The sequence below is a fragment of the Triticum dicoccoides genome, chromosome 3B (genome assembly GCF_002162155.2).
Source record: "Triticum dicoccoides isolate Atlit2015 ecotype Zavitan chromosome 3B, WEW_v2.0, whole genome shotgun sequence".
NCBI lineage: Eukaryota > Viridiplantae > Streptophyta > Magnoliopsida > Poales > Poaceae > Triticum > Triticum dicoccoides.
Window position 1 is genome coordinate 562,063,605 of NC_041385.1, and position 10,809 is coordinate 562,074,413.

Genomic DNA, 10,809 nt, shown 5'->3' on the forward strand with positions numbered 1-10,809 from the left:
AGCTAGTCGGGGGAGCGAGGGGTGGTCGGAGACGGTGGCTATGGCGAACGGCGGCGAGTGTGGTGTTCGGCCGGGCGAGAGAGAGAGCGAGGGAGAGGAGAGGAGAGCCGGGGGAGAGTGAGAGAGAGCAGGGGGGAGGGCGTGGCGTCGTCCAGGGAGTCGAGCGAGGAGGGGAGGCCAGGCAAGCAGGCGAGCAGGTGGCGTGGCGCGGTGGCCGTGCGCGCACGCCGGCCACACTCCCCTCCCTCTGTCGGGGCGAAGACGACAGAGGAGGGAGGTGGGCTGGGCCGGCTGCCGGCTGGGCCAGCCAGCTGGCTGGGCCGCACAGTGGAGGAGCCCAGGTAAGCTCCTCCTGTTATATATTTTTCTGTTTTTGTTTTATTTAATATATCTGCAACTTTGTTGAATTAAATAAAATACCTAGGCAAGTTCAAAAATCACCAAACTATTCCTGGCCCATAGTTGGATTATTTCCAACATGAAACATTTTAGTTTGGAGATATTTGAGCATTTAAATATTTTATATTATTTTAAATGCCCAAATTCAAATATTTATGATTTAATTCAAAAACCCTAGGATGGCCTAGGAAAATGTGCACCATTTTTGGCAGAGGTTCTGAACCAAGACAAAAATGATGGGCATTTTAGAAGGGCATTTCAGGTTCATTGAAAAATTATTTTAGTAACCCTAGTTGGTTTCAGAGGGGACTGGGGGTTCTGTCATCCCCATTTCAAGTTTCTGATGAAAGAGTAAACATGATGCAACACTCTAATGCATGACTAGCTAGGTTGTGACACCCAAGGATAGGGCCCTCTCAGTTTATGAACATGAGTATCTAGCTATTTTGCTAGCTGTGGAGCAGTGGAGACCTTACATACAGTTCTAGCAGTTTACCATTAGGACTGATTAGAAGAGTTTGGTACATCTACAGGATCAAAAGTTACACACGGTGTGGCAATAGAAAGCTCTAACCAAACTTATGGGTTTGAACTATACTATAGTTTACAAAAAGGGAGCAGAAAATTCTGCTGCTGATGCTCTATCTAGAAGACCATCACATTCCCAGATGTTTCACATATCCAAATCAGAACCTGTGTGGATAGAAGAAATTGTAGCCAGTTATTCTCAAGATGACAAAGCTAAAGAGTTGTTGCAAGAGCTTGCGGTCAAACCACCTGCTAATTCTCAGTATCAATTAGTGCAAGGATTGCTGAGGTACAAAGGTTGTATTTGGGTTGGCAACAATCTGGAGTTGCAGGAGAAAAATTTTGCTGCCTTTCATGATAGCCCCCGGGGAGGACATTCTGGTTTTCCTGTCACATACCATCGAATTCACTCCTTATTCAGATGGATAGGCATGAAGAAATTTATTAAGGATAGGGTATAGTCTTGTTTAGTTTGTCAGCAAGCTAAACCTGAAAGAGTTATCCAGGGTTGCTTTCTCCTTTACCAGTTCCAAGCAAGGCATGGGAAACTGTGACCATGGATTTTATTACTGGATTACCTCCTTCCTATCTGTTTGATTGCATATTTGTGGTCATTGACAAGTTTACAAAATATGGGCATTTCATGGCCCTCAAACACCCCTTCTCTGCACAAAAGGTTGCTGAAGTGTTCTTGGACAATATCTACAAACTGCATGGCATGCTAGAGTACATTGTATCTGACAGAGATCCGGTGTTCACAAGCAAATTTTGGCAAACTCTTGTTCACAGGACTGGGACTCGGCTTAACATGAGTACTGCATATCACCCTGCTATTGATGGTCAGACTGAGAGAGTCAACCAGCAAATTGAATGCTACCTCAAAAGTTTTATTAGTTCTCACCCCTCCAAATGGAGCAAATGGCTGTCCCTATGTGAGTTTTGGTATAATACAAATTGGCATTCAGCTGTGGGCAAGTTTCCCTTTGAGGTACTTTATGGGCACTCTCCTAGATACTTTGGGATTGCTGCCAGTGATACTGTTGCCCCTGTGGATATTATTCAGTGGCTACAAGACAGGGAGGTTGTGGTAGCTTCTGTTAAACAACATCTGCTCCGAGCTCAACAGAGAATGAAGCACATGGCTGATAAAAACAGGACTGAGAGATCTTTCAACGTTGGAGAACAAGTTTTCTTGAAACTGCAACCGTATGTGCAATCTTCAGTTGTGCATAGAGCGAACCACAAGCTGGCTTTCAAATACTTTGGGCCCTATACCATCCTTGACAAGATTGGGGAAGTGGCTTACAAATTGGAATTGCCTCCGGACGGTAGAATTCATCCGGTTTTCCATGTGTCTCAGCTTAAAAAGGTAGTGCTGCCCAATTGCACCGTTCTTCGCAAACTGCCATCCTCTTTTGCTTCCTCAGGTACCACTCCGCGTGCTCCAGCAACGAGTCCGGTAGCATGGAAAACGTACGATCGCTCAAGGCTTGATCCAGTGGAGTGGCTCTTCGCCAGATGAAGCAACCTGGGAAGACCTGGACTCTCTACGCCAGCAATTTCCTCGAGCTACGGCTTGGGGCAAGCCGTCTCTCAACGGAGGGGGGATGTCAGCAGCCCTGTAGCCCATGTCCCTGCAGGAGGAGCGCCAAGCCCTGTAGCTGATCCAGCGGTTGCCGGCAACAGCGATCCAGAGCGCGTCAAGGAATAGAGGCCCAAGTCTACACAGGCCAAGAGACCACCCCAGTGGCTTGCTAGCCCAAACTGGGCCCGTTAAGCAGGTATAATAGTATATATACTGATCCGGGTTACTTGTAAGGATTGGCTAGGAATTGGACGGCTGCGGCCGCGGCTCGGTTGTAACGGATAGAGGTGCGGATGGCTGGGAGGAATCCTCATCCGAAAATTCAAATATCTTAGCTCGAATCCCCATGAAATCCTCAGATCCATAGTTAGCAAGAGAGATCCTCACAAGTACTCTGCAATCCGCACTACAGGCGTGACAGCCGCCGTCGGAGCATGTCATGTCATAGTCTTCCCATGTCGTGGTGTCATCTGGCAGCGTATCCCATTGAAGACCGGGGTGTTGCCCTTCTTTCATCATGCGGCGATCCAGGATGGAGACTGGTGTCAGCGAGGTGGCTGTGAGGTCGGGGATGCGTGGCAGCTCCGAGAACACTGGCGCATAGTCAAGGATGAAGGACTTGAGCTGTGAGACGTGGAAGACAAGGTGGATGCAGTTGCCTAGTGGAAGCTTCAGGCGGTAGGTGAGCGTTCCGACATGCTCTTCGACAGCGAACAACCCGACGTACTTGTACGCCAGCGTGGGATGGGGATCAGCCTTCTTCTTGAAGGGGAAACTTGCTCTTCACTGTCACAGTGTTCAAGTGGCGTTAGTCGATGCAGAATCACCATCTCCATCCTTCTTTATCACCGGGAGCAACGGAGCAGTGTATGGGCTCATGCTGAGCACGATCACACTGGTGCCTAGCATCTCATCCATGTTGACGTATAAATACATAGTTCAATATTTTCTATCAACTTAATCTTTCGGGTGAAGGGGTTGATGTGTGCAGTTTTACATGATATCAGAGCCAAAAGGGATAGCATGACCATGATGGGTGGAAATTGGGTGAAAGTGTGTTCCACTAGTGCCAGTAGTAGTGTGACCAAGAGATTTCTTTAGGAAAGGTCATCAATGCTAGCTTTATTAATCACATAATAAAGATACATCATTTGTGAACTTACTAACCAGACAATCTAGTGGCTCATTTGTCTAAACACTAGAAAAATGATTACAAAAGCTGTAATTAACTAGCACATGCATCACTTGATTAGCCGAACGATAACAATTTTTAAACCCGATGGTTGAACCAATAATCTAGTGACTCATTTGTCCAAACACTAGAAAAATGATTACAAAAGCTGTAATTAACTAGCACATGCCATCACTTGATTAGCCAAAAGATAACAATGTTTAAACCCGATGGTTGAACCAATATTAACACACTCAGCAAAGATAGCCACAACTGCATCTCACCATCTTGTTTTCCAAGTACTCCCTCCGTCCATAGTGTCAAAAAACGTCTTATATTATATGACGGATGGAGTACGAAAATTAGTGCTGCTGTAGCCTGTAGGTGTGCACGGCCATGGAGCAAAGCAAGATGCGCGGCAGCACAACCAACTCCATATGGACTTATGGGGCGACGCATGAAGGTTCAGCAGATGGCTATGCAAAACAAATCGATTTACATACAGTAAGCACGTGCTGCACCGAACAGTACGGCTTGGCTTCGCCAAGCAGATGGGAGTTATAAATGTTTTAACTTTCATTGCAAGCCAACTCTACTCTCTTTTTTTTTACTTACGACAATATCACAATATACAAGACTCCGACCAATTCTGCTACGAAGAATGGCATTATTACCTACAGCGAGCAGAGCAGTCTGGCACCCCTATCTGCCGGCGGACAGTTCAATGGCGTCCTGGTTGTAGATGGAGTCCTCGCCCCAGTCGAATCGCTGCTGCATCCGCTCGTAGTCCTCCCTCCTCGTCACCTCGACCTGCTGCCACTCCTCCCACCGCTCCGCCAGGCCTTCCCCTTCCAGCATCCTTACCACCTCCGACATGGAGGGCCGGTCCTCGGGCGACCCCTGGGTGCACAGCAGCGCGATCTGCATCATCATCTCCACCTCCTGCCTGTCGAAGCTGTTGTTCAGGTTGCGGTCCACGATGGCGTCTAGATTCCCTTCTCTTTGTAGCTTCTTGACCTGCACATTTGCGGCACGAGCATTATGCTTTAGACCATATGCTTCGGCGTCCAGGATTTATAGTGTACCAAGAATGCATGTCCTTTTGTTCAACAAGTGAGAGTCTCTTAATAAGTTGCTGTCCATAGAGTTCTTCATACACAAAGTTAACTCTGTAGCAGCTTGAATCAATCAAGTTGGGGTGGGAAGTGGGGTTGACTTACATGATCAAGTAATAACACGTCATCTTCTTCCTCCAAACGTGAAAAGTCAATGGCGCGCTGCCCGGTGACCACTTCAAGAAGCATTATACCATAGCCGAAAACATCTGTTCTCTCAGATGACTTCCCTGTGGACAAATATTCTGGTGCAATGTGACCCATAGTCCCTCGGACTTGAGTGGTCACAGATGTCTTCTGTACATCCACCAACTTTGCCAAGCCGAAGTCGCCAACAACTGGTTCGAAACCTTCATCAAGCAAGACATTCGCGGCCTTGACATCACGGTGTATGATCTTAGGATTGCAGTGCTCGTGCAGGTACTCCAGTCCGCGCGCTGTGCCTATAGCCACTCGTTTCCTTGCGTTCCAATCTAATATTGGTTCCCCAGGTTTAAATTCTGCACCATTCAACATTTCAACACAAGGAGCACATAAGAGAAAAGTATACAGATGGAAGGAAAACAGAAAAACTAACAAATAGATTTAGTCATTGTAAACGGATAGGTAACGAATGTCCACAACAAAAACAAAGTAGACTGAAAAACATTTAAGAAAAATCATGTTCTGGATGTAGAAGCAAATTGCATTTCACTCACTTTAATCATTTAATAAACACTGGATGTTGGATTTTACTGACTGGCCTTTTTCCTTTCTTTCATCACTTACCTGGATGGTATTTCTCGGAAGATTATTTGATATTGCATTTTGGTCTATCTATTCTTTACTCAGGATTTATAATGCCTACCAAGTAACTGTCTAGATCATTTTACTACTTACTAGAAACAAGTCTATGCATGCTGGCATCTTGCATCGGTAAAGCAAACTGAGCATACGAAATAAAAAGATTTCAACAGGAAGCTACCTAAATTTTTAGAAGCACATTAGAATTGAAGTTACTAAGCCTAAATGAAGATCCAAGACCAGTTACAGAATCTTTAAGCACATTGATGAAGGATCTGAGAAATTCATAGAGTAGCACAAGTGTAGGATTGCAGGAGATGAATCAACTGGTCGATTGGTTAAGAAGAAAGAAAGTACCTCGCAATCGGTAGGCTACGCTAAGATTCTGCATGAAAGGATAAACAAGTAGACGTTCTGTTTGTGTTGTACAGAACCCAATCAATCTTAAAAGATTCCGGTGAACTGCAACACTAATCAGCTCAACTTCACGCAGGAAGGCAGCCTCCCCACCAGGACTTTCATAATCAGTTAACCGCTTTACGGCTATCTTAGTGCCATCTGGAAGTGCTCCTTTATATACTTTTCCAAAGCCCCCTTGTCCAAGAACATTTTTCTCACTGAAGTTATCAGTAGCGAGTTGTAATTCTCGCCATGCAAACCTTTTCAACTGCCCAAATGCAATTCTTCGGTCATCCTCACCTGTGGAAGTTATCAGATCTGTTAGTTAAATGAAAGAAAATCTCTCGGCCTCTGCATATGAGGAATGCATTCAGCTACATATGATTGGTCAGTTCAATGTAATGCAACACATGAAAACTTCAAATTTGTAAGCTGGACATTGTGCCTCAAAAACACAGATGGTGCTACAGAGAAGTCGCAAAAGATGCTGGACACTAACTATTTCCATATAGCCAGAAACACTGTTACATGTGGTTCAGTAACCATAATATGCCAGTAACAAAAAATCTGTGTATGCATACATAAACCAGTAAACCACATCTTTGTTCCGATAAGCTAATGAACAAGACTACAGGGGAAAAAAGATGAAAACAAACAAAGCACCATATACACTACCTGATACATCCACAAAAACTTCACGCAGATGACCTTTTCTCCTTCCATTACAGATAATAAACAGAGCCCCTATAATGAGCAGCCCTATCACTCCACCAACTGTTCCAAGGACAACGCCTATTTTCGAACCACGAGATGAACCTATTAAAGAGTGATAAAATTAGCATATGCCTCAAAATCATTTTACAGACATCAAATCAACACTCTGCATTTCGTGCTATTTGACAAGTGTACAATGCAGAACAGAAAAATATGACCCAGGGAAAAAACAAAAGAAAATATGGCTGGTTACCTTGGTAAGGCGAACTTGATGCACAAGGATGAGCGAAGTTTGCTCCACAAGTCAAGTTATTGCCAGAAAAGCTGTGAAACAAATGAACCTTTGTTAGACCTTCTAATTAACACACATAGAATTAAATGTTATAATGACCCCCCATTACTTGTAACGTGCAACTTGAAATAGTTGAGCAGGTATTGGACCGGAGAGATTATTGTAGGCCAACCGACTGCCATCATAAGAAAGAAATTAGTTGTATATGGTAGGAGATTAAGAAAAATAGATATGAGCTCTTGTGGACAAAAATCATGAATATTAATATTACTAGTTTGCTCCTTACATGTCTGTCAAGCTTGAGATTGTTGCCAGTGTATTAGGAACAGTTCCACTTAGTCTGTTTTGACTTAGTATCCTGGTTACAGAACAAAAGGTGAATGGGAATCAGGGAATGTTAAATGACTGATGTTCATGACATTAAGTAGTAACAATTCCGATGCATACAAGAGTTGGAGCTTCGAAAGATGGCCAAGAGAAGCTGGGATTTCTCCAACCAGTAGATTTTCTTCCAAATCTAAGCTTGTCAAACTAGATAGGTTGCCAAGCTGCTCGGGTATGCCACCGGTAATCTTGTTACCAGGCAAGGACCTGCAATGTCATGTACCGCAAAGATTAATAAAAGTTGGAGAACGCGATCACATGACACAATACGACCATCACTTCATCTAGCAAGCATAGAAATATAGTCAGCATTTCTCACACCTGTTCCTATAGAATCATAAGATAGAGACATAGAGTGGTCTTTTCAGCAAAATAAAAGAGTAAGATACAGTAGCTATTCCATCACAACAACCACTTAACATCTAAAAGATATTCTGTTGCTCTAGACGAGTACACTTACAGAACATTCAAATGCTCGAGGTCTCCAATTCTTGGCGACAGAACTCCAGTGAACCCCATAGAAGCCAATGTTCTGCAGGAGGGTATCAGGTTAACTCATGGTAAAATTGAATGTCTTCGTAAGAAATATGAATAACACGGTATTACGGTAAACAGAACCATATGGAGGCTTAGCAAGTGTTACAATGCATTTATAGAAAGTGGAGGTATATATGTGTGTCATATAGTTTCATAACGAGTATGTTAGAAACCTTTATGTATGTTAGAAACCTTGCCCCACATCTTCACAAAACAAAACGCCATCCCTCCTTTTCAAGCTCGACATCCGGAAGGCTTTTGACTCGGTGAGTTGGGACTATATAGTTGACATTCTTCAACGGAGGGGCTTCCCTAGCAGATTTCAGGATTGGATTGCCGCCCTCCTTGGCACTTCTTTATCAAGGGTCCTTCTCAATAGGGTGTCGGGCTCTTCAATTACGCATGGCCAGGGTCTTAGACAAGGAGATCCGCTACCGCCGCTGCTTTTCGCCATTGCCATCGACCCGCTGCAACAAATTCTCGACTTGGCCATGAGGCTTGCCCCCCTCCATAAAATCCAGGGACGTGGCACCATCTGTGCTACCTTCAGGACATCCCTATACGCGGAATAAACGGCTGTTTTCGTGGCGTCAATAAAGGAAGATGTCCAAAACCTTGCTCGTACTCTACATGGGTTTGGTGAGGTGACGTGGCTGCAAACAAACTTCCACAAGAGCTCGGTTGTGCCTATATGGTGTAGGCACTTGGACTTGGAGAACATCCTCGAGGGGCAGCCTGCCATAAGTATGTCCTTCCATGTGAGATATCTAGGCCTGCCGCTCTCCCTGGGAGAGCAGCGCAGGTGGATAGACTTTCAAAACCTCGAGGACAAAATCGTGGTGGGGCATGAACATCACTTCGGCGGGTCATGGGGTGCTCATGAAATCGATCCTCAACTCGCAAACGATCCACCACCTCATGCCGCTTGCCATCCTGAGGAAGATAAGGTGACAGGCGAAAGTACAAGGTTAATTGAGAGACCGTTTGCAGGCCCACCCACCACCATCACCATTGGGAACGGGAACGGGACTCCATTTTGGGACGCCCCGTGGTTGCATGGAACAAGCCAAAAGACATCGCCCCTCTCATCTTCAAAGCCCCCAAGCGCAAAAAGTGGAAAGTCAGCTTGGCCATGAATGAGGATGCTTGGATAAAAATGATTGACATGAGCAAAGGTCTTTCCCGGAACCACGTCCCCAAATTCGTCGAGCTTTGGTCTCATCTTGCTCAAGTTTCTTTGAACGAGGATGTTGACGACTCCATCCATTGGAAGTTCTCCACTAACAGGGAATACTTCGGCGGCGGCATACAAGGCTTAATTCTTGGGAGTTATCCTCACTCCAATGAACAACGTCATTTGGAAAGTGTAGGCTCCCCCAAAGGTCAATTTTTTTGGCTTGCTATACAAAATAGGGTGTGAACAGCCGACCGCTTGGAGCGGCGCGGTTGCCAAAATTGTGGCCTTTGCCTTTGTGCAAGCATGAGTACGAGTCCGCCGCTCACCTCTTCTTCAAATGTCGATTCATGTTGAGGGTTTGGCGGATGCCCAATGATTGGTTAGGACTCGCAGACATCGACCCCTCCCAATAAGCGACTCATCATTCTACCGGAAGTTGGTGGATCAACACGGCTACAAGAAGCAAGGCGATGGCATCCCTCATAATGTTCACCAATTGGGCCATTTGGAATGAGAGAAACGCCTGAGTATTCTGTAAGAAGTCTATGCCTCCACTAATTATTTTGGCAAACATTAAGTGCAAGGCAAAGCTTTGGGTTTTCACGGGGTCGAAGCATTGGAGTAATTTATTGTCGGGGGAGTAGTGGCTTTGTATTAATATAGTTTGGTTCCTCTTATGTTCCAAACCTTGTCTTCTCTTCTTAACTAATGGATGAGGCAAATCTTTTGCCTCTGTTTCAAAAATAGACGCACCTAAAATAATACTTGTACTTGTTTGTACAAATCGTAAGAGCTAACCAGAAATGGATATGGAATGCAAACTAAATAAATCCCAGCTTCTGGCTACGTGATCTATAGGACAATATTGGCAGTACACAAAGTAAGCAAAGTGGCGAGAGATCAACAACGGCAACTTACACTTGCACAACATTATTGTTACTGTCACAAATAACAGAATTCCAAGTGCAAGGGTTAACTTGATTTTGATTCCAGTCTGTAAGCTGTGTGCTAGTAGCGTTCAGCTTCAGCTTCATATCATATAATGCATCACCTAAGGAAAAAAAAATTTCCTTGTTAATCATAAGAAAATATGTTGCTTAATTAATCCATGATTGTGAATGTGCTCCAAAAGGATGGAATGACTACAGATGATAGACAAGCAAGTGGACCTTGGCGATCAGACGCTGCAAATGAGAGCAGAAATGCCAACATAATGATGCCGATCAGCTCCATCTTTCCTTTTATTGTCACTGTAGTACCAATTGACTTCCTTATGAGAAGTTGCCCAGCTAGAAAATATGCACACATTAATAACAGTAGCAGCAATCCATCGGCTACCTGGTTAAACAAAATCAGATCAGTGTGGAGCACACGATAAGAGAAAAACAAAAGCATGGTATTTCAAGTACACTATCATCAGAGAAGAAGATGGTTGGCTACAACATAAACCAGTACAAATCAATGTTCACTTGCCTTGAAGACATTAATTCGAGTATTGCACATACAATTTGTAAACATTTGCCCCTAGAAGCATTATCACAAACACCTGATCAAGCAAAATCCTTTCACATGTAAACTTGAACATGCACTGGAAAAATCATGCAGCAAGTACTCATCAAGGAATAATCAAAATTGTATTCTCACAATATCAAATCTACAGCAAGTGTCCCCGCAAAAAAAAAAAACTACAGCAAGTGCTCATCCAATACAAAAATCAGGAAAAAA

General features: G+C 44.3%; 1 protein-coding gene across 3 annotated transcripts in view; it reads right to left on the reverse strand.

Annotated features, from left to right (window-relative positions):
* Nucleotides 1–4,141: 4,141 nt before the first annotated feature.
* The window catches only part of LOC119277086 (LRR receptor kinase SERK2-like), a 7,397-nt gene continuing 729 nt past the window's right edge, over nt 4,142–10,809 (reverse strand). For 2 of the 3 annotated variants that reach the window (XM_037558306.1, XM_037558304.1), the window contains exons 2-12: nt 10,254–10,422; nt 10,003–10,135; nt 7,831–7,902; nt 7,434–7,577; nt 7,273–7,344; nt 7,096–7,161; nt 6,948–7,018; nt 6,656–6,796; nt 5,939–6,280; nt 4,904–5,298; nt 4,142–4,700 (exon numbers count right to left, since the gene is read on the reverse strand). In XM_037558306.1, coding sequence (XP_037414203.1) covers nt 4,386–4,700; nt 4,904–5,298; nt 5,939–6,280; nt 6,656–6,796; nt 6,948–7,018; nt 7,096–7,161; nt 7,273–7,344; nt 7,434–7,577; nt 7,831–7,902; nt 10,003–10,135; nt 10,254–10,392 — 1,890 coding nt within the window. In that variant the 5' untranslated portion in view covers nt 10,393–10,422 and the 3' untranslated portion in view covers nt 4,142–4,385. The remainder of the gene's footprint in view (nt 4,701–4,903; nt 5,299–5,938; nt 6,281–6,655; nt 6,797–6,947; nt 7,019–7,095; nt 7,162–7,272; nt 7,345–7,433; nt 7,578–7,830; nt 7,903–10,002; nt 10,136–10,253; nt 10,423–10,809) is intronic. The other variant, XM_037558305.1, reaches the window with a different exon arrangement.